The sequence below is a fragment of the Cynocephalus volans genome, chromosome 13 (genome assembly GCF_027409185.1).
Source record: "Cynocephalus volans isolate mCynVol1 chromosome 13, mCynVol1.pri, whole genome shotgun sequence".
In the NCBI taxonomy this organism is placed as follows: domain Eukaryota; kingdom Metazoa; phylum Chordata; class Mammalia; order Dermoptera; family Cynocephalidae; genus Cynocephalus; species Cynocephalus volans.
In genome coordinates this window covers 63,525,447-63,550,826 of record NC_084472.1, presented here as the reverse complement: position 1 = coordinate 63,550,826, position 25,380 = coordinate 63,525,447, and the positions used below count along the sequence as shown (strand labels likewise).

The 25,380-nt window shown below is 33.9% G+C and overlaps 1 protein-coding gene across 1 annotated transcript in view; it reads right to left on the bottom strand.

Annotated features, from left to right (window-relative positions):
• Positions 1 to 25,380, bottom strand: part of CCDC102B (coiled-coil domain containing 102B) — a 301,210-nt gene that overhangs the window by 61,013 nt on the left and 214,817 nt on the right. Inside the window, exon 7 of the mRNA XM_063077429.1 lies at positions 13,292 to 13,462. Coding sequence (XP_062933499.1) covers positions 13,292 to 13,462 — 171 coding nt within the window. The remainder of the gene's footprint in view (positions 1 to 13,291; positions 13,463 to 25,380) is intronic.

Below are 25,380 nucleotides of genomic sequence, written 5' to 3'. Positions count from 1 at the left end.
AGTTACATCCTACTGTGTTTTGAAATATATTATCACCTCGAACGTACATGTGTGACATCCGATGTACTAGTGCAGCTCTTAAAAAGTGGTTTCCTCCAATCAATGTGGTATTACCAAGTAGGGTAAGAATCATATTTTTCCCTTTTCTAAGCCATTCAGATTTCTGGAAAAAAAATCAGAAATTCGATGTGCTTTATTATCTATAACTTTCACCAGAAATTAAAAAAAAAAAAGTTCTGCTTGTTTAAGCGATGAGATATGTTGATTTAGTAAGAACATAGGTTTTATATCTCTAGGAGATGGGCTTACACACACATGTAGAAGCTTAAACTGCTCTCAACGCTGCCAAACCTTAATAAAAGTGAACACTCAGATCCATAGCAATTTCAATGTAGATGCCAAAGTCTCTCATGGCAACTTGCCTCTCAGCTCTGGATTAAGTTACTTTAATTCTGTTTCCTACCTAATAACATCAGTCCATTTGTTTTCCAAAGTAGTCTTCTGTTCTGGTTTTAAGATTTCTGCCAATGTCTTTGTCTAATTCGATTCTCTTTCTTTAAAGGAAATGACTGTACATGTACTCAAAATTTTGATGATGATATTAATCTACTCGAAGTTGCTGGATCTTTTCTTTTTCTTTTCACACTGTTAGAATTTGTCTTTATATGTCAATACCTATTTTCTGTATAAGCCATATGACCTATTTAAAATATTACTAATAAGATTTATCTTCTCCTTTTTTATTCCTGTTGGTTGCCAGTCACTGGAAATTAGCTTCTACTCTATCAATAAAAGGGACTTCTGTAAGAAGTACAAGCCTCATCTCATATCTGTTTCCTAAGACCTATATGCTTAAAGTATATTCTGCCCTGCCCTACCCTGACCAGCTCACACATCTATTTACCATTTGCCTTGTTTCTGTCTCTAGGACTTTTGATAAATGATACCCAGGTGGTTATGCTCAGGTGTGGCCTTTGGTAACTTCAGATGTCCAATGTTATCTTGATTCACCAAACCCAGGAATAGCTCTGCAAACCCTTGCTATTCTGTCCCCATTATATAGGAAATCTAAGGTTTGGAATTCCCTTGATTACAACAATCAGAGAGAACAGAGGACATCGTAAAACAAATATTCAAATTTTCCTAACAATGAGAGTTGTATTTATTTTCTGTGTCCTTTAACTTTGTTCCTAGACAGCTGAAAAGGTGACAGAGTAAAAAAAGACCTAAATATTCTTAATATACATGAAGTAGCATATATTAATTTAGCAGTCCAGTATCTTTTCTGCACAATTACTATCTTATGGACAATACTAAATTTTTGAAGAATATATGTGTATACCCATATATATGTACACACATATATATGCATATACGTTGTCAAACTTTTGACATAAATTTGAAATTCTGTATTTTCAATATAAAGATAATTCTGATGCCTCAAAACATAGCACTTGCATAATCATGACTTAATCCAAAATAATAGAACTAATATTATCTATTCTTCTTCTCCTAAATGTATATTTCAACAGTTGATTTAGGTTGTACTTCAGACCATGAACAAGTAGTCTTTTTAAACTGTAATTAGGGTGTCATATTATCTATAATTTCCAATGCTTACTCCAGTGATACATGTAAAGAAGAATTAAATAGCAGCCTGTAAAAATGATTTCACTTTATGTATTTTTTAGATACCAAAATATCTTCTAATAAAATGACCTATCTGACAAATCTTCAAAACAGACTTCAAATATCACTGGTGAAACTAGAAATATAATTTTCATTTTAGAAAGTTAGAAAACATTTAAATCTAAGAAAATAAGTCTACCCTTTTTTTAAATGTAATTTTAATACCCAAAAGATGTCACTATTTCTTTTTTTTTTCTTTTTGCATAGGAAAACTTCAGGAAAAGATTTTACTTCCTTCCCTAAACACAGTAAAATGTCACCTGTTTTATTTCACTTATTACTGGAACATTATCTCAAATAGTTCCTATTGAACTCTAGTTTGACTTTTGCATGAAGAGGACATTCTAATTAGAGCAGGAAACACAAAAACAAAAACAGTGACTCCCTGAGTATTGAAACGGCTCACCAGGACTTCAAAACATCATTTTTTTTTTTTTTTAACCAAACATGCTTGGTAATTCAACATGGAAAGGAAGATTATAAAATTCTTTACCTTTAAATTTTTATTTGCAAGGGAAAGTACTTGAATCTACATAAGTACAGTCATCATAGTGTGATGAATATATATATATAAAAACAGAGGATCTGATTTTAACATATATTTAAATGGCTGGCTGGTATCCTAGCTCTTCCTCTTTCGTCTGTGAAATGCCATTTATTTACTTAAGACTCAAATTTCTGTAATTACAATACATAATTTCAAGATTGTAGCAAGACTTACATGAGATAATGATATAATTATATTAATATTTAAATGAGTATTAATAAATGACTATAATAATCACAGCCAACATTTACAGGTTTATAATAAAGATCAAATAGTATAACATATTATAACAGTATTACATGTTAAATACTCATATATTCAATTAAGTACTGTTAAATAATGTAAGATTACATTAAACACTGTAAATTAAAGGCTGACCATTCAATCCAAGAACTAGTTAGACTGATTATGTATAATTTCTTATATTTTAAGATATACTGTTCTTTTACTTCCCTTAAAGGTTCCATTAAATCAACTGCACACATTTCAGTGGTTAAATATGTGTAATCCCACACATTATTCTTCATTTTATGGATGAGAAAAGTGTAGCCCACAGAGTCTAAATGACCAGCCCAAGATCAAACCGCTAGCAAATGCATAAGTTTGAGTTTAATTCCAGATCTGACTTCACGCCTTTATTTTACCCAATATACCGCACACTGTGTCAAAATTTCAAAAGCTAGATTGAGTTCATATTTGTCACCTCATTTCCTAATACTGCACAATCATAGTCACAGATCAGAAAGATAATACTTTTTGAAAATTCTCCCACTTTTCTGTCTTTTTTCACTAAGCACGGTTTCTAGGAAACTTTGGCGTTGTGACTGTTCATTCAGAGTAGAGCCCTCCATGGTGCACGTCACCAGATTTCATCTCTCGGTGCCCCCCAGTGACCCATGGCCCAGCTGCCTACATCTCTCAGCCCCCAGAAACAATGTGGCAACAAATACCCTGCACCTTTCCCTCATGAATCTGTGTGGGAATTCCCTGAGATAAGGGTCCAGGAACAGGGTTAACATAAATTAAAATACATACACACAAAACCAAGGACATATTGTGCAAAAACAACTTGTACAAAAAGATACACAAAAACCACATTAAATGGCTGCACACGAAGGGAGAGAAATAGGAGAGTGTAAAAAGGAGCACACAAATGAAGAGAATGAATTTGTCTAGAACAATGAATGTGCTGAGAGATGACCTGATCACCTGCCAAGATTAACTCAACCCTGTACACCAGAGTACTAAAGAAAGAAGAATTAAAGAAAATAAAAGAAAGAAAGATTGCTGAGTTGGCTATTGCCATTTTTTCCTAATATAATGAGGTCTGTGTCACGTTGCTTATTTCTCATACCCAGTCACAAATGAATGGGAAATAAGAGGGCTGGATAAGAAAAAAGAATAAAATATCAGATGTTGTTTAAAATAATATACACATGGATGGTGAAGGTCTAATAAATGCTGCCTACAGGTACAGGAGGAGGAAAAGCAAACAAACGATCGTGTTCGGAGTCATCCCGTACAACCTGTCCTTGAAACATGTTGATTTTACTCAGCCTCTTATCTCAGGCTACACGTTCTACTTGCATACAACTCATAAAAGTTTTAGCTGAGAATATAACATGCACGATGGGTTTGGATTTTTGTCAAGTTATGAAGATGAGCCGAAGTACTGGACCATGGAAGTGACTGGTCAATTAAAGAAAGAGCAAGATTATCAGAAATGATTCCAGGGAATGGTAACCTTCAAATTATCCACAGAAATGGGGATGAAATTATTGGAATGATTTAGATTAGTAATAAGTGGAAACTAGGTTTCTGGACTTGTGTTGATGTTGTTCTTCTGCCTGTGCTGTCTTCACTCTAGAGACAACTGAGACAGCCCTTCTAGTTTTTAACTCTGAGAGGCACAGGCTGCTCTCTCTGGTCCTTGCCCATGTACTCCAGCTGGGGTGTCAAACAATAAATAATTAAAGCAAATCATTACCAATAGCCCATGAATGTTTGAAGAAAAAAAAAATGGCAAATTGTCCCTGCTGTATCCTGTGAATACCATCTTGACATTTATTTTGTTACATTCCACCATATATATTTATGTTTGCATATCCCTCACTACATTAAAAAACCTCTTCTTGGGAAGAAATCAAGTATATTATAACATCAAACACAGTGGTTAGAAAGTAATAAATATTAAATGAACAAGGCTGGTATTAACAGTTCAATTCAGTTCCTGGGTCTGTGGTGATCTCATTAGGAACTGTCACTGTTTGTGTCCCCATATAGACTGCAGCTAGCCTCTTTTTATTATTTTTTAAACCTTACCTGAAACACTTACCACATCTTTTTTCATAGACAAATGTGAATTTCAGTCTATCACTGATCTCACAAGCTTAAAATCAGCAGGGTGTAAATTAATAAGATTTTACCAAAATAGATTGAGGGCTGGGAAAAGATTTCTGTGTCCTTTCAAATAAAGTCTTGTTTAAAAACTGGATGTTTAGATACTTAATGTTTTGTCGGCTTGAACAAAGTGTCTCTCACATTCATCATTGCTGATGATAGCAGACTTTTAAAGAGATTTGCCTTTTTGACACCAGAAGGCATTAAAATGTGAGGCCAGGAGCAGCTAAGCTGTAATAATAAAGTGATAATTGCTAAGTACAAAGCCACAGCGACAATGCATTTGACAAAACACTAACTCTTTGAGTGTGAACTGACAGGGCTCAATAGTGTCTTGTATCTTATGCTTTCCATCTGTTTAAGTGGTTTTTCTTCTTTTAAATTTCCTTCAAATCTAGAAGACATTACATTAATTGACTTTGCATATTACAATGTTAACAGATACAGACTACAATAAGAGCCTCTTCTCAGCAGCAAGCTATTTTATTTATGTTCTGCTGGTAAAACCTGTTACCACTAATATACGTGCAAGGAGTACCATAGTTATGAATTTGTCTCAACCATGGTAGCCTTTATTCATTCCACTGGCAGTTCGGAAATTTGGCTATAAGTTAGAATCATTTGGAAGGCTTTTTAAAATTGCGTAGGCACAAGTCTCACCTATAACAATTGAATCAGATCTTCTGGAGGGACTTTAGCATTAATATATTTTTTAAATTTTCCAAAGTGATACTATTGTGTAGCCAGGTTTGCAAATCATTGTATTAGACTTTAACCCATACGCCAGGAATATATTTTATTTGTCTCTATATTCTTGCATCTAGAACTGTACTGAGCACCTAACTCAATAAATCTCAGTTCAATGAAGAAAACAATGAATTATTTAAAGCGTGACTATCATCTTGAAGATAGGTTAGTATTCTTTCCCTCACTTATCATAGAACATTTATTTTTCAATTATTATGTGTTAGTTCTCATCCTATTCTGCTTTGTGAATTATAAGCATCTGACAGCTAGAAACTAGTTTACTTCTGATTCATATCTCTTTGAACACAATGATTCACTGAATATTTTAAACTTTGTCTTTATAGAAGCTATTATTTTACTAAAAAGTACACAGAGACAACAAGTCAAGAGTAATTATGGAATTTGCACTAAGGAGAAAAAAATCAACTTATACAAATTAATCAATGTGATACACCACATAAACAGAATAAAAGGTAAAAAAAAATCCATGATCATCTCAATAGATGCAGAAAAAGCTTTTGACGAAGTTCAGCACTCATTCAAGATAACTCTAAACAAATAGATATGAAACACAATAAAGGACATTTATGAAAAGCCCATAGCTAACATTATAATCAATTTAAAAAACCTGAAAGCTTTTCTTCAACAATCTAGTACAAGACAAGGATGCTCACCCTCACCATCTCTATTCAACATAACACTGGAAGTTCAAGCCAGAGTAATTGGGCAAGAGAAACTGGAAATTTCAGTCATCCAAACTGGAAAAGAAAAAGTTAATTTATCTCTATTTTTGAGTGATATATTCCCATATGTAGAATATTCTAAAGAATGCACCAAAAATGTGATAGAAATAACAAAGTTGCAGAATACCACATAAACGTGCAGAAATCAGTAGTGTTTCTTTGAATCACCACCTAACTATCTGAAAAAGAAATCAGCAAAACAATCTCACTTACAGAAATATCAGAAAGAATAAAATACCTAGGAATAAATTTAACCAAGGAGATGAAAGACATACACAGAAAACTATAAGACACTGATGAAAGAAATTGAAGAAGACACAAATGGATAGAAAGACATCCCATGTTCAAGGATTGGAAAAATTAATATTGTTTAAATGTCCATACTACCCAAAGCAATCTATAAATTCAGCATGATCCCTACAAAAATTAAAATGACATGTTTTACAGAAAGAGAAAAAAATAATTCTAAAATATGTAAGGAACTATAAAAGATCCTCATATAGTGAAACAATTTTGAGAAAAAAGAATGAAAGGAGGCATCACACTTCATGATTTCCAATTAGATTAAAAAGCTATAGTTCTCAAAACAGTTTGGTACTGGCATAAAAACATACATACAGGAAAATGGAACTGAATAGAGAACTCAGAAATAAACTCATGCATATACAGTCATCTAATTTTTGACAACTGAGTCAAGAATACACAATGGGGAAAGGAAAGCCTCTTCAATAAATGCTATTGGGAAGAATGGATATCCATACACAAAAGAACGAAACCGAACCCTATCTTTCAGCCTACACAAAAGTAAATTCAAAATGAATTACACTTAAACATAAGATATGAAATCATAAAACTGCTATAAGAAAGTACAGGGGAAAAATCTTGACATTAGTCCTGGCAATTATTATTATTATTTTTTGTATATGACACCAAAGCATAGGCAACAAAAGCAAAAATAAAAGAGATAGAACTTCTTCAAGCTAAAAAGCTTCTGCATAGCAAAGGAAACAATCAACAGAATGTAAAGGAAACCTATGGATTTGGAAAAAAATATTTGCAAACATATGTCTGATAAGGAGTTAATATCAAATATATATGGCACTCATACAATTCAATAGCAAAATAAATAAATAAATAAATAACTTGGCTAAAAAGTGGGTAAATGATCTGAATAGACATTTTTCCAAAGAAGACAAAGAAATTGCCAACAGGTATACGAAAAGATGCTCGGCATCACCAATCTTCAGGGAAATTCAAATTGAAACTATAATGACATATCACTTCAAACTTTAGGATGGTTATCATCAAAAAAACTAGTGTCAGAAAGGATGTGGAGAAAAGGCAACCCTGGTATACTATTAGTGGAAATGTAAGTTGATACATGAAATAGAATATGAAATAGAGTATGAGGGTTTCTCAAAAAATTAAAATAGGTCTACCACATGATCCTGAAATTTCTCTTCCAGAGAGATAAATAGATGGATCTCCAAAGGAAATGAAATCAGTTTCTTAAAAGGGACATCTGCACTACCATGTTCACTGCAGCATGGTTCACAACAGCTAAGATATGGAAACAATCTAAGTGTTCATGGTTGTATGAATGGATAAAGAAATTGTGATATATGTACACATTTTAATATATATCACAATATATACATATTACACGTATGTATACACACACACACACATACATACGTACAATGCAATATTGTTCTGTGTTTAAAAAGAAGGAAATCCTACCATTTATAAGAATGTGGATGAACCTGGAGGACATTATGTTAAGCAAAATAAGCCAGAAACAGAAAGACAAATACTGCAAAATCTCATTTATATGTAGAATCTTTAAAAAAAAAAAGTCAAATTCTTAGAAGCAAACAGTAGAATGGTGGTTGCCAGGGGTGCTGGGGGTGGAGGGGGCAGCACAGGTGAGAAAAGAGAGGTGGTGGTCAGAGAGTACAAAGTTTCATTTCTGTAGGATGAATAAGCTCTAGAGATCTAATGCACAGCATGGTGACTACAGTTAATACTGTATTATATATCTGAAATTTGCTGATAGTAGATCGTAAGTGTTCTCACCATAAAAAGAAGTAACTGTGAAGTCTATATTAATTAGCTTGACTATGGTAATCAGTTTACTATATATGTCAAAATATCACATTGCATACCTTAAATACATAAAACTTTTATTAAAAAATTAAAATTAAAAATTTAAAGGTATAAAGAGATAAATTTTAAGTATTTAAAATTAAATGAAAGTTCAAGTTTTTAAAAAGAATTCAAGAAAAAGAAGAAACTAAAACTAAAAGTAAATTAAGTTAACCACCCAGCAAATTGAGTGATTATTTAACCTTATAAGTAATTTAAGTTTTACCTTTCATATTAGTTAAGATACAGTTAATATTTCACATTAGATAGCAGTCAGCATTTCCAAAACTGGATCTATCTCTGAGAATCAAAGAAGATTTGTCATACTGTATATATTAAGAGCTATGTTCATTCATATCCTTTGACTAAGTAATTCCACTTGGGTAACCTTTTTACACTTGGGCAAAAAAAGATATGTACATTAAAAAGTAATGATAGAGCTATGCTGGGAAAAGAAAAAAAAAATTCAAATGAACTTTAAGAAGGGAAGATTGGCTGATTACAGACATTTCTATCCAAGGAAACAAATATTACATCCTTTGAAATACCAACTATGAAAACTACAAAGCAACATGAAAACTGTTATGGTGATAGATAAAGCAGAGTATAATATTATTGGCAACAATGACCATAACTATATGTAAAATTTCCTAGGCATTTGAAGCCCACAGACTAAAGTAATATGTTACAATGATGGGGTAATAGTTGATTTGACCTTTTCACTTTATTTTTCCTTCTTCAGGTGATGCAATACTGCTTTGCAAAATTTAAAATATTTTTTGGCAAACATTATTTAATTCTGTCCTTTAGACTTCCTGACACTAGTTCAATAGTGTATAGCACCCATGTGTCTTTATAATTGCTTATGTCATACTCATGGCTTCTTAGATACTACAGACAAAAATGTTGTGAGTTCAGTTTTATCTGTTTCTGTTTCTGGTAACTTTTTTTTATTGCATTATTACATTTTTCATTAGACAGTTTTCCTACCATATTTATTGAAGTGGTCAGTTATTTGGATATTTTAATATGGAAATATAAATGATCCTGCACTGTGGTAATAAAGTCTCAATTCAATTTTGCCATTATATAATGTAATATATATTCATAGAAAGACTTTAATGAGTTGATGAGAAATGAATGTTTGCTTTCTACCAAATATACAGAAAATTAGATTTTTTTGTAAATTTAAGAAACACAACTCACCCAAACAGGATTTAAATTTTTTTTAATTTGCTCATTTTTAAACTCAGATCCTGGGTATCTATTCTCTCTACAGTGCAGAGGATTAATATCTCGTTTTCATTTACTTAAAATCTGTTGACTTGTGGGAGTTTGAAACTTTCTATTTAACAGTTCTAATTAAACACTAATTGCAATTTGAAGAATTTGCTACTATAAATTTGAAAAGCTCAGCAGTGAAACTGACATAATTTTCTTTGCTTCTCAATGATAAGTCAAACTGTGGAAATGTTGACTGATATCTAAAGCAAAAACTTATTTCCATCGTCTTGTTTCCAAAAGAGTGATGACCTACAATCAAAGAAAAACTGAAGACCTGACAACTGCAATCAAATAATCCAGATTACAGTACCCATATGAGTTGATAGTGCTTTGGGTCAATCCTCTCTAGTGATTAATTGATTGGGTTAGAGATGCAGGACATTGAATGTTTTGTATGTGGAAGATATATTTCAATGCATCTATTTCTATGCTTTAGATATAAAATACCAAAGTACTTCTCTGCACGGAACTGTGGTTCTTTAAAATTCTGCTGTAAATTGGCATAGATTACATTGGCCAAATAAATCACAGGACCATGCTCGCTATTCATGCTTGGGAACTATATTCCTCCCACAGCAAAGGGCAGCAAATATTAACCATCCCCCTCACTCCCTCCCCCACACACTCATCTGCATATAGTATATGTAGCCCACCCTCTTGGTCACAAACATTTTTTCTCCTTTCTTCACTCAAAATTTTTCATCCCCTCCTCAAGGGAAGCTAGTCAAGCAATGTTCCAAACACAGCAGTGGTCTCAGAGTTCAAAATCTCAAGATAACTGCTACATCAGATGTCAATATGTCCTCTCTCGCTCCAGGGATTCAGGTACTAAAAAGGCGAGTAATTTACACCCCCACACACCCACATACCTAATATATAACAGTGAAACTAGGACAAAAAATATTTCAATAAGTAAGTCCATATAGAAAGGGGAAATAGAAAACATTTACGAACTCTAACTTGGCAGAAGGTGCGAGGGGGATCCTACCCTGCCCATGGGAATTGTTTATTTGGCCTGGGTTCTGCTCCCTGAAAGTTGTCATCCAGTCTGTAGATTCCTGTGTCTTTAACTCTGCTCTCTAAAAGGCCCTTCTTTTTTTTGTATTATATACTGTAGCCATATCTGAATATATCAATGGAGAATATTCCCTCCCCGGGTGTTGATAGCGTGCTCAGCTAGCTCCCTTCACAGAGAAGTTTGAAGGAACAACAGATTATTTTAAATCATGAGAAATGAGTCTCTTTTGGCCCAGGCTAGAAGCTCATTTGCCCATGTAACCTTCACAAAAACTCAGCAGTCTTTTTTTCTATTTGTTTCCAGAAAACTCTACAGGTCAATATTCACGTCTGCAATTCTTTTGGAGACATGGCATTGTCTCTGAGCTACTTGTAGTTACCTAGAATTGTGAGATACTCTGGTAGACATATAATCTCATCCTGTTCTCCCTCCCTACTGTTTTGCTCAGCTGAAAGGATTAAAGGGAACTACCTTAACGGATTCTGAGCTTTAATACCAGGCTTGATGGACATATCATGGGTTCAGTCCTTGCCACAAATCTCAACTTTAATTGGCTTTTGTTGTCCAAAGACATCCTAAGTTTTATGTTTCACCATTTGCAAATGAAAATCAGATGTGTTTAGCAACCCTGGAAGTCACAGAATTACTCAAATTTCCTACATATTTCTTTGAAAACTCAACAATTCTTTTCCAAGTTCATCTTTCTTTTAGGCGTTTGTCAAAAGCACCAATAGCAAACAAGAAATTTTAGATTACATCTTCTCACCTAAAAATCAGAAGCTCATTTGTACATCATTTGCCTTCCAAAGTATTACAGGGAACTAAATGTACTAAATGTTTCCCCACTCCCTAAAATGGGTTCCTGTCATCCCAGCTCCCAATACATTTTTCCACTACCTACTTCTGAAACTAGAGCCAATGCTATATGGTTTAAGATTTTTTTATTATTTTAATGATCATACCAGTCAACGTCAACTGTTTTGTTGTTGTTGTTGTTTTGTTTTGTTTTCATTTGGTTTTTGCAGTAATCAACAATTCTAAAGTCTGAGTGGCTTACAACAACAAATATTGATTGTTGCTCATGTGGATTCCACTCTGGGTTAGCAAAGGTTCTGCTACATGCCCTCTTCATTTCAGTTCCAATGGTGAGAGAATAAGGTCTATTTTGGACATGCTGGCCTCATGCTATGAGACATGGCAGAGCCCTGTGCTGGCTCTCAAAGCTTCTGAGGGTAAGTGGCATGCATAGCTTCTCCTCCTAAGGCATTGGTGAAGCAAGCATCATATGGCCAAGCCTGGCATTGACACTGGATGTGGGAAGTACAATCCCACATGGAGGAGGAAATAATATGATCATCTTTAAGACCACAGCTCATTTTTTAAATTACTCAGAGTGCTGAATCATATCTTTGGGTAATAATATTTCATTAGCCCACAAACCCTAGAAGATATCACCATTTTCTTGCCTATGATTTAGTCCCAAGTGATCTCTTAAAGCCTATATTGACAAACAGAGAGGTTTACCTACCACCTTCTCCCACCCCCCCAACAAATATTTGTATGTTAAAATTATTCATGGGAACAATGGCTATGACAAAACAAAAACTTAAAAACATTCTCCTGAGGCTTTCTACTACATTCCTATTCTGCTTACTCTTCCACGGTCCAGCCCCACCACACATGAATATCAATAAAATGTTTATATATATATATATATATCTTCATCGTAAAGAGACATGTTAAGGATGAAACAAACACCTGCCAATTAGACAGCGCTAGTAAGAGCAGAGGACAATGCACAAGCCTCACTGGGAGAATGACCATTTCCATGTGATATTATTAGAGAAGAAAATCTAATTTGCTTGATTGGAATAGTTTTGATCAAAAACTAAATCTCAAAATGTGAAATGTGTTGTTATTAAATTGCTCCATGGAAAAATAATTCCCTTTTTTTTGGTTAAGATTTCCAACTGTTTGGCATTATATGGAAACAGTCTTTCCAACCAGGGAACTAATGCATTTTGCTTCAAAAGTTGTCCAACAGAAGCAGATGCAATGACTGGAACACCATCTGAAATAACTGCTGCCATGTGGTGACAGTCACACAGTCACACTGACATTTGAAACTGTTTCTTTCAAAAAATATATCTCTTTGTTATTTGTAACTGCAGCTGAAATCACCCCACAGTTACAGGTGTGCTGTCAAGACTATTACAGTGAGATGTCTTCCTACTAGAAATTTCTGAAATATTCCATAAACCATTAGCAAGTTGACCTTAGATGTTAAATGAGATACCTACATTTTTAAACACCAGAGAGCACTGGGGAGAACATATAATATATAATCATAACCTAATTCTCTGGTATATATGCTAAATCTTAAAGCTTAAAACATCAAGCTTTAATAATACTGTGTCCATATTTAAACACACATGTATACCCCACCCCCACACAGTGGAACGTGATGAAACATTGAAGCTATAGCACACACGTAAAAAATACACTATTCACACACATAAAAAATACACTATTAGCACCACAAACATGTGCATGTTGTCTATATAATCCTTTTTCTCTTTCCTTACAAATTTGTTAATTTTAGTCATTAAAATGTGAAGGTTTTTATTACTGCCATATGTTAATAAAGGAGAAAATGCTTTATATTTGCTACAAAATGCTATTTTGAAGCTATCCAGCATGTGTTCACTTATAATGTACCTCATCTTCTTTTTGGTTGAGTTCCTGTTTTAGTTCTTCCACTCGAAATCTCAGTTTCTTTACTTCTGCCTTGTTTTGATCCACTTGGTGGTTTGCGTGAGTCAGTTCCACCACTTTTGCCTGGTACTGTCTGCTTAGTTTGTGGTAGGCATGTTGAAGGTCTAAGAGTTCCTTTCAAAAGAAAACAGGGATTCCATTATTTCTAATCTACTTTGATAACATCAGAAGAATGGCAACTGCTTTTGACAAAGGAGAAAAGCATTTTGAGAAGAATTCAGATGAGTCATTCCCTTCATCGTGAACGCTACATTTCTGTAATTAAATATTATGGTTAGTATATAACTATAAATGGACGATGTATTTTTGTGTGGCTAAAATGGCTAAAATACAACACTTCATATTGTTGAGCAAATGATCGATTTTTCACTTTGGGCAAAAGTACTTTCTATGAATGCTTTCCAAAACAGAAATCACATATTCATAAGAATAAAATATAATAAAATTAAATGCAAAGGAGATGTTTATCTACTAAGCCAGCAAAAGTATTGAAAGTTAGCACACTATATGCTTTCATTTTTCAGAAGAAAAAAGGTTTCATGCTGCTGTTGTCATGTTGTCACCTGCTACCCTTTCTGAAACCACATGAATCTGTGTGAGGGACCTGGAGGAAGGGCCCATCATTAGGTAAAGAAACAGATGAGTCTAACTACCATGAAGTGATTGCATCACCAATCTTGTTGTAATTAACTGCACACATGGTATGAATTAACAGTTTACTGTAATTGGCCTCAGATTATTAATAATGTTGTTTCTCATTTTTAGTTAATATTTGTGGTGCAAAATTAATAGTACTTTCATTTTAAACATCTTTATTAAACTATTAGGAAAAAATTAACCTCTAGTTTCTCCTAAAGTTATAATACTGTAGAAAACCCAAAGATTCTTTTGATTTCCTGAAAAATAGTCTTAATACTTTACATATGAAAATCACAAAGAATGGCACTAGTTAAAAATACATAGTTAAATTAACTTAGGAAATCAGACATACAATTGGAAATGGAATATTTTTTTGCTTCTTATACCAAAGGTAAAAAAGAAAGCCATGAAATATTGAAAAATACCAGAAGAAAATTTTGAATTTTTTTTTTAAATCACCAAGTAGGAGAAAGTTTCCTAACTATAATACCAAATCATGAGGTCATGATAAATTTAATCACAATAAGTATACAGTTTGTGTACAGCAAATAAAATAGTATGTCATACACATAAAATGTTGTAACAAGAAAGAAATATTTTACTATATAAAGAGTTATATCAAGTCAATATAAATTAACTGGATATAAAATATGAAAGGACAGAGTTCACAGGAAAGAAATAATCTCAAACATTGAAAGATACTTCACTTCTCTGGAAAAGAGGGGAAAAAAACTATCACAATTTTTGTAACATGTTTGACCTGCCAAAATTATAGAAATGGGAAGCGGATTAGTAGTTTCAAGTGTTAAAAAATAGGGTGAGGAGAGTCAAATGTGGGGGTGGCTATAAAAGGGGAGCATCAGGGATCCTTACCGTGATGAAAATCTTCCCTGTTTTGGCTGTATCAATGTCAATATCCTGGTTATAATAGTGTGCAATATTGCTGCTAGACGATATCATTGAGAAACTGGGTAAAGGGTGCATAGATCTCTTTGCATTATTTCCTACAATTACACATGTATCTACAATTATCAAAAATAAAAAGCTTAATTAAAAAAAAACACATCAAGATCCCATTTCTCATGTCTTCAGCCTGGCAAAGGCTAAGTGTGATAGGATAATCTGTTGGTACAATGTAGAGAAACAGGGATTCATTCATGGAGAAATATTGGCAATATTCTCTCAGATTAAAAATGCACATAAAGTCTGACCCAGCCATTCTACTTCCAGAAATGCATTCTACAGATATATGCATGGTTGTGTGAAATGTGTGTATAAAGATATTTATTGCAGCATTATTATATTTTTTTTGTTGACAGTAAATGTCTGGAAACTAAATATCCAACTGAAGGGACAGATTAACATAATATGGCAGCCTATTGTATACTGACATGGAGATATCTCCAAAATGTTCCATTAAAAGAACAAAATGCAAAAGAGCGTGAAGTTTATGGTATTACAGGAAAAAAGCTGATACGAAGCGACTTTTGATGTGACATAATTGGTAACTGGCAGGCTCCTGGTCTCTGAATCCCAGCACTGCAACTAGAACAGGTAGTCTAGAACATGTAGACTAGAACAGGACTACGTGAGGAGGTAGGAGAGGATGTGGACTGCAGGCAGGACCTGGAGGAGGAACTGCTGGCCACCACTCTTAGGAAGCCAGGAGGAAGAGAAGGAAGAGGAGGGGCACCTGGCATTCAGAAATGTTTTCTTCCCAGTATGCCCAGACAACAAGAGTGTCATATCACAGAGAGATTCTTGGCATAGCTGCTGCCACTCTGCAAATCTTGCTCTCCCCCCACCCCCCATAGCAGTCAGAATCACAACCGCTGCAAACATGAGTAATGTCACGTGCAGCTGGGAACGGACAGATTTGGATTGGGCATCTAGACCCCAGGCACTCAAACTGGTTGGCTGGGTTGGCTTGCCAAGGTCACTTAACTAGCTTCCCAGGAACCCTGCAGTTTATGGCATCATCACAGTGTTTTACTGACTTACATCATAAATCATATTTAAAATGATGACAGACTCATCATTTCTTCTCAGAATACAATTTTCAAATGTCAGTTTATATGATTTATCCTTTTACAAAGAAACACGTAATAGAGAACACAATTCTGTTATTGGGGATGACAATGGAAAACTTAAAGTTCTTACTTTATCTGTCAAACATAAAGAATTTGCCATAAAAATAACAGAGCTTAGTGAAAAAGTTACAATGAATTTGCAAGACGATGGCTTTTTCTCAGGAATTATGCACTTAGTTACAACTACTTAAATACCTTTGTGATTTAGTAACATTATTTCACAGAAAGTCAACGTTTTGCATCTAGGGTTGTAAAATTTACATACTGATTTAAAATGAGTTTAATAAACAAAAAACTGTGAGAAGGAAGGAAGGAAGGAAAGAAGGGGAATGGAAAAGAAAGGAAAGGAGAAAGGAGAAAATAGTAAAGAGAAGAGAAAATAGGGAGCGAGGGAAAGAGAGAAAAAAAGCTCTGTCTTTTGTCCGTGTAAATTCCGTCCCAACTATGTGTCATCCCTATAAGCAGAGCCTTAGCATTCATGCTCTAACGCTTGGCCATTCGCTCATGGAAAGTCAACTTATTCTCAGGCCCAGGAGGTGGATATGTATCTCCACTTTATCCAAAGTTTGTTCTCAGTGAGTGGTACCCAAGTTTTCTTGGGAACTTCATCCAACAGCTACTGAATCTAAAATCCAGGGGTTGAGCCCCAGTAATCTCGGGTTTAACAAGCCTTCCAGGTGTTTTCAATTCAGCGTTAGAGTTTGAGGACCACTGGTATAACTCAGTCCTAGTTAAAGCTTTACTTTTGCAAGTGACTGTTTTAGGAAAGCAGATGTGATAACCTAACTGAGCAACTGAGACACGAGGAGAAAGTCTCCTTAGGTGGGAGGAGATGTTCTAGAATATTTTTCTCACTTAAATATGCAGGGATGATATACACCTAGAATTACAGTAGCCAACTGCGCCTTCAGGGGAATCCCACTCACAACTGCCCTAGGCGGACCTAGTCTACTCGTGGCACTTTTTATTATGTGGGAAAATACATCCAACTTTATCTAGAGCCAAATTCATAGCCAAATATATCCTGTTACGTTCATAGGGTACTTTTAATAAAGATGGAAACTGGATTTTACTTTAAGGAGAAAAAATATTGTTTCATTAATTCAAAGGTATTTTTAAAAATCAGTTTAAAGTGAAAGGGATTAATGTTTGCCAGGTACCTACTACAAGGGTTCTTCAGAAAGTTCATGGAAAGATTTATATTATCTTTTAATTCTTTTTTTCCATCAACTTTTGAAATACTCTCATATATGATAAATTCTTTGTATACACTCTTAATCCACATGAAAATTCTGTGTTGAAGGTAACATTTTCTCTATTTAGTTTCAGAGAAGCTGTGTAAATTGCTTATGGCCAACTGAACTGTAAATTAATCCTGTGCTGTCATTTCATCAAAACAATATCACATGTCTGGCTGGAGTCTTGTTATCAGAACTTGTTAAGATTTCACAAGTTCCTTAACATTTTGATCCATTAATTCACACCACCCCCCTATTTTACTTTCTTAGGAGAGATGAATTTCTTCTTTAATTATCAAAGCTATGGCCTTTGCTACTATACATTCATTTTTTGTTAATCTTGTAATAAGAAAGTGATGGAAATCCCCCCACCCAACCTCTCCTTTCTTCCCATACATGTTACAGTAAATGGCAAAACCATTTAGGACCACGTGCTATAATCCCATGCATATGTCTTATGCTATCTTCTGAAATCTCAATATCCCCTGTAACTTGCTCATAGATGTGAAACTAGAAGGCTTCCAAAATGAATGTTCATTTGAAGAGTTAATAATTTGCATTTGAAAAGATTCTTATGGACTTTAAAGCAAGCTTATTCTAATATGTTTCAATGGTAGAAATACATAGTAACTTTGATGTGATATATTTGTATTTTATTTTGGAACAGAAGAATCTGAATGTAAATTAAGTTATGTAAAAATTATACAGTTCTACAGATTATTTATCAGCAGGTAATCCTCTGTAAATCTAAATCTATACAACTGGACAGTAAATATGATTCCCAATACTTTTATAAGCAGATCTGAGAGATATCAGATCTTGGTATAAAAAATAAACATTCAATGTGTTTGTATACACATATGTTTGAAGGATAATATTAGTTTCTCAGATAAATTGACTCAGTTTCTAATGTTGTAAAGTATTTGATGAAAGACTTTAAAATTTATATATTGCTTATGAACTCATTAACGAGTTTATGCTCTTATAAGTAAGGATATTGCTTTCAACCTATATTAATTGTGCATCTGATACATCAAGTATTCAGGTTTAAATGATTTTGGTTGTGGCAAACTGACTAAGCTAAAATACATTTTCTTATAACTTAAAATGGCATAATGAGAGGCTGGTAAATATGAATCAAATCAACTTGTATGCATCTATTTGAAGGAAAAACAAAATGACATACAGGAAATTTAAAAGTATTACATACGTTATTTCTGTTCACTCAGTTTTTAAAAAAATACATAAAAAAATAGAAATTTCTTCTTCTATAAATTTAAAAATGCATTAAAATGCATATGGATTTGTAGAGAACATGAAATTCACAACATACATGGTCCAACTACACTTAAGGGCGGATAAGAACTTGAAAGTTTGGAAATTACTTGCTCATGGTTTCTGGATACTCCAGTTCTTTGTAATAATGCTATCAGCAAGTGCAGATTTTCTATTCTCAAATGTTGACTCAGATGCATTAGGTTGTTACCACAATCAAATCTGCTATTGGTCAAATGTGTCCCTCAAAGTTCATGTGTTAGAAATTTATTCCCCTTTATAACAGTGTTAAATGTGTGGGGAATCCTATCATGGTAATTGAAAGGTGGGGCCTTTAAGAGGAGATTAGATTGTGATACCCTCATGAATGGACAAATCCATCCATGGAGTAATGGGTAGTCATGGGCGTGATTACGATGGCTTTATATGGAGAGCCAGTGAGAGACTTAACTCTCTCTTGCTCAGCCCATTCTGCGTCGTTATAGAAGTCCCTTGCCAGATGCACCCTCTGGACTGTGGACTTCCCAGCCTCTGAGCTGTAAGAAATAAATCTCATTTCTTTATAAACTACCAGTTTCAGGTATTCTATTTTAAGCAACGGAAAACAGATTAATACAAAATCCATCTACTTAAATACACTAAAGAATTTACAATCCCATTCAAATTAAGCATATTATAAAAATATTTTGTACCACCTGCCTTTTTAGGATAAATAGTACTATATCTAATGCTTACCTCAGAAAATACAGAAATCAGAGGAGCATATATCTTCAACAGCAATAAATTCAATGTTATTCATAAACATATTTTTGAAATTTGGTGACAGACGATAGCTTTAAAATAGAAGCATTTAAGTGGTCCTAGTTAGTATCTTTAACAGGTTCATTTAGTATCTTATGTATTAACTATTATTAGAGTGATTTTAATAGTAACTATAAAGTTGACATATTATCAATCATTCATTCAACAAGCGTTCACTAAGTCCATTATGTGCCAGTGTCTGTGCTATGCATTTTATATGTGAAAGTAAACAAGGCAGATATGATCTCTAGCCTCAGAGAGCTTAGAATCCATATATACGTAATAAAGATCAATCAAATAAGGAAATTTGCCAATTGTGACAAGTACTAAAAAATAATCAAATGAGTTGGTAAGATAGGGAATAATTCATGAGAGATAGAAGAGAATCAAGAAAGATGAGGTATGTGCATGTGAGGTAGTGATGTCCTGTGTCCCCAGAACCCCCTCAGGAAAGAAGGATATATTCCACCAGTGGCAAGAAGAGTTGTCTGATGACAGCTGTCAGCTGACAGTCCTTTCCTTTGGCTGCAGAGTCTGCTCACCAAGTCCACATGCCTGTTCTGGGGTATCCTGGTCATTTTAGAAGTATAAAGGACTGTTGTTCTCACCCCAACTTGGTACAGGTCCAAAGGCCATTCCTGCTTCAGAACTACCCCTGGATCAGCTGAGGTCCTGTTTTCATTACACCCCATTCCTACTTCTCCCTCTGATATATGCTGCTTGGTCCCCTTCCCCACAGTCATACTCCCTAATATATAATCTGCATGTTGATATCTCAGATTCCACTTCCCAGGTAACACAAACTTCAACATACAGTGTCCCTGGCTGTAGCTTTGGGGGATCTACTCTGCAGAACTCAATATCATAGCAAAAGGCCTGGATGGAAAATAGATAATGGAAACTTACTGAGAAAGTAATGTTAAAAAAAAAAAAAAGTGTGAAGCCACAATATTGCATTCTCTAAATGTACATATACATGCATATATATGAACAACCCTAAGTGATTAAAGAATATACTGTATTTTATTTGTTAATAAATATCAGAACACAAATTATGAGTCATTAAATATCATGCTAAGGCATGTGAGACATTCCATAAGCAAGAGAGTGCCAAGTTTTTGAGAAAGTACAAAAGTATTCAAACCAATGCATCTTCACCAGTGACAGCATTATGCCCAACAAATTCCCCATGTGGCTGTTTAGTTAAACAATGAATGAGTGAATAAACAATTTAAGGAATAAAATAATTTTTTAAACAAAGAGCAAAGTTTGTAGTCACCATTCTATTATCAACTATATTTGATATTGAGGATGTAACAATCTCTATGATCATGAGTTTCCTCATGAATAAAATAAAAACTCCTATACCCAAGGTCATACCCAGTAATATAAAGAATATAAAGCATCTGGAACTTAAACCAACCAATCCCAGGTTAGATTCTATACAGCGATTTGCAATTTGCAATGAATAAAACCATTTTGTATTTATGTTACAGAAAAATGATTTTTCCTAATTATATAATTAATAAATAACATCTATCCTGAAACTCAAAAAAAAGAATAATAATAATAATGTTCAAACCAGGGTTTCAAAGATAAATCTGATAAAGAGTGGCAGAAATGAGGCTTCATTTGAATTCATTTCAAACAGAAATTTATTTCAATGGTCAAGGCAGAAAATTGTGAAACAATAAAGTGGAGTAGAGAAATATAGATAAATAGCAATATAGAAAATAGGGAAAAATATTAGAAACTTTTTTGAGAAAAGTTCCACAAATAATGTGATTAGCTCATGATAAAGAATGTCACAATTAAATTTGTTTCCTATGATATTGGGAAAATGTCATTTAAATTAGCCCAGGCAAAAGCAATGGTCAAAGAGTCAAGTTTGAGGAATAAGTTGGTAATGAGTTCATCTTTTCCATGTTGTTCTAAGGTTTCAATAGGCCTCCATGTGCATATTTATGTTAAGAGATATGAATTCCCATCTGAAAGTCTAAAGATAGGGAGCTAGTTTCTGGAACTGTATATTTAGAGACAATAAATGCGATAGTAATGCTAGGTGTCAGCAGTCCAGAGCAGAGAAAGCGTCTCAGCAAGTGCCATCAGGTACCAGGCTCTTTTTTCATCCTCCTGCTCTGCCACCCTTAGGCCATGTGTGGGCTTTGTCCTTTGACTTGTTGACTAACAATCACAAAACATCTGCAAACAATAAAATGTGTTTGTGTTCAGACCATGCAGGCTAGGTTATAGAGTGCATGGGCAAAAGGAACAAAGGATTTCTTCAGAGGGAAAGAGGCAAAGCAGCACAGAACCAGGAATGTGAAAGGAGTAAATGAAGGAGTGAGTACTTAGCAAATTATAGCAGAATGACAAACATTATATTGGTTTTATTTTCACAAAACATTTATCAAACAGCTTTTCTAAGGAACACTTTTCAATTTGTCAATGTGCTATTAAATATTACTTTCTAAAACACTGTTTATTTTTGGTTTTTAAACTAAACTCACTCTTACTTAAATTTGTCTCCTATCAATTATCATTTTTCTTAAATTTTAGAATTATTTAAAAAGACATTTTGTACTGCATGACTGTCTACAATTACTGGAAATAGTTATTACTTTCCAGTGTTCAAAATATAAATAATATTTTAAAAATATCTTTCGGACAGAAGACTGAATTTCTTTCTTTTTTTTTAAATAATAGAGAATTAGGATTTTTTTTTAATAATAGAGAAAAAGAAAAAATGTATTGTTTAAACTTTGCAATTTGTGTACATATCATTTATATAATCACAACTTGTGGAATTGACATGAAATTATGAGATTATAACATTATTTGTGTATTACTATATGTCAACTGCTATTTATTTTCATCGTGATCTGGAGTTAATTTCAATAGACCTAAAATATTATCTTTGCAGACAACTATATATTGAGACAGATGTCTGGGGGCGGGTACAGTCTTACACATATTTTTAATGGACAGGCTTCTACTAGAAAGTGAAAGACTAGAAAATAACATTGAATATAAAACGACATAGAATTGACATACTGGAGGGTGAGTGGTATTACGGGCATCAGGGAGAGCTCTTAATAGATTTTTCTATAAAGCATTAAGTCTTAAAGAAACAGGGGAGAGAGCCAGGTGATTTAGTTATGGACAGACCTGATAAAGATCTTAAAATTCTGATTTATAAATATTCAATCTAATTTTTTTTTAATGGTGGGATGAGGACATGGAAAGTCCAGAAATATATTGGTCAAGAGAGAGAAGTGTACAGTTTCCAAAGGGAAAAATAACTATCATCTCACTTGAATAGGCAATACGGACACTAGCGAAGAAAAAATTACAGTAAGGTTGATTCAGTTACTAGAAGTATGTTTTCATTTGTGACTAACAGGAAAAAAAATTTTTTAAGGCAGGAAAATGTTTTATTTTCCATAATAAATCTAAGGACGGAGTGACTTCACAGTTGTTTAATGTGGTAGTTCAATAACCTCATCAAGGACAGGGTTCGTATTTCTGTGTTGAGAACTTCGGTGGCTTGCCTTATTTTTCACAAATATTTAGTGTTCCTCGCTGAGAGGGTGATCATACACTTCTCTTCTGTTGAACTCAGGTTTGGCCACATCACTTTCTCTGGCCAGTGAAATTTAGTAGAAGAGATGTTGGTCACCTCCAGGCAGTTGAAGGGTACTGTTCAGCATGCCCTCTTTTTTCTGCCTGCACAATTAGAGAGCCTTGTGTCCCTCTGTCACTTTATGTCATTAGAAGGACATGTACGGTGAGCAAAAAGTAACTTTGTTCTTTGAAGTGACTGTGATTTTTCAGGTTTATTGTACTGTAGCACAAGTCAGCCTATTCAAACTGATACACTCTTCCTAGCGTGTGAGTTTTTCTTCAGCCAGAAATCACATGTAGTCATGACAATACTCAGAGGAAAAAGGAAAATTTCTTTTTGTTGGTGATTCCTAAAAGTGGGGAAAAAATTTTCTAGTCTTTCCCAAGAATTTTACCTCATGTCTAAATGGCTAAAATTGCATTACATGTTAATGCTTAAACCCATCACTGATCAAGAAAATAAGCCAACTACACAAATTAGTCTAATAATCATATTTTGGGGCTAAGGATGGACCACTTAATAATGAGTGCAGGGATGTATGGTAGAAGAATAATGCATGAAAAATTAGGGTTTCACTAAGAAAGGGAAAGTAGACAAGGGGCTGGATATTGATCAGTTAAGAATGTCTGCTATCAGAGATATTGTTTCTCTGAGGTGCCTGCCTGTCTGCCTGCCTTCCTTTCCCTTTCCCTCCATCCTAACCTCATTCATTCCTTCAACAAATGCTTATTGATAATCAGCTGTATAACTGGTAGTGTGAAAAGCAAAAAGGATAGAGATATAAAATCAACCTGTAGGTAGTTTGCAAATGGAAACAAGAAAAAGGAAAAGAAGGTACTCTACATGGAAAGAGCTATGTTAGAGCTAAAGAGACATAAGCAAAGCAGCTAACAGGATGAGGAAAGAGGGCAGCATTAGGGCGTTGATGTGAAATTTGAAAGTTGAATAAAAATTACCATATGAAGAGAAAAGATTGAGAGGAATTTCTCTAAAAAGTAGTAGCAGCACATGCCAAAACGAGAAGCGAGGAAGAGTGCAGAGGTGCCTCAATGGCAGTGAATGTGAGTGTGTGTGCGTGCGTGTGTGTGTGTGTGTTGGCATGATACACATGACAGTGAACTTATTTATTAATAAAACATACATATGTAGTAGAAAGTTGATATCTAAATAAAAGATACATCTACATCTATCACTAATATCTCACCAGACATTGATTAATGACATCCTTCAGTATATATATAAATGTATATACACATATATATAAAAGAAAAAATCAATATAGAGATACACCAATTCTAGTTATATAAAAATAAGTATTATACTTCAGTTATTAATAACCATTCACAAATATAGAATTCAAATTTTCAAATTTGATATCACAGGCCCTCAGACTATGGAAATAGGGTCAGAAATAAGACTATTTATGAGGATCGTTCTTTCATTTAAATTATAATAACTTATTGACTTCGTTATCATCTTATCTGCAAAACGGGACTTTATTATCTGTTGTGACTATGTGCTTATGATATTAAAAACTTAAATGAGAAAACAATGGGAAGTCTTTACTGATAATGTCTCTGACGAGTTTGCTCAAGAGCAGTGAGTCATAATGTGTGTGTGTGTGTGTGTGTGTGTGTGTGTGTGTGTGTGTGTTTAACACTGCTCTCTGGGAATAAAGCATTGATTTAGACATATATTAGTAATGTGTTATCACTAATGGAATACTTATTAAGAGTACCTAAATAGGCTGTGCTAGGTTGGGATAAATGTAGCTCTTTTTAATCTCTCAATACACTTTTCATCATTTCACCCCAGGAGAAATCAAGACATCCGTGATCATAAAGATTTTTTTCTACTGTAATGGCTCATATCTCAAAGGGGTTGTGCACAGTAAATATATAATATTTCTAAATGCTTGTTATAGTACCTAACACATAATAGCATGTACATATGCTTTCTACAAATACGTGTTTTATACATAGCTAATGATTATTGTTATTACTGCAAGAATAAACAGTCCTCACTATGCTCTGATCATTAACTGCACATATTTCTTTGGAGGCACTCAAAAAGAAACATATTCAGTCGACACTCAATATGTATATGTTCTTTGTTGAGTGAATATAATTTCATTCCATACACTTCTTTTTTGCAGTTCCCAGACAGCATGTACTATATCAATAGTGAAGAAACAAAAACTCAGACTCAAACAAGTCTACCGGCTAAAGTGGTTCAAAGAACACATTTGAGTTTATATATCATTCTGATAGACTTCTAGGTCTCGTGGAAGGTATAAACCAAATACTCACTGTTTCTGTCCTCACAGGCCAAGTTTTAGAAGCAGATAACTTAATAAAAGAAGCA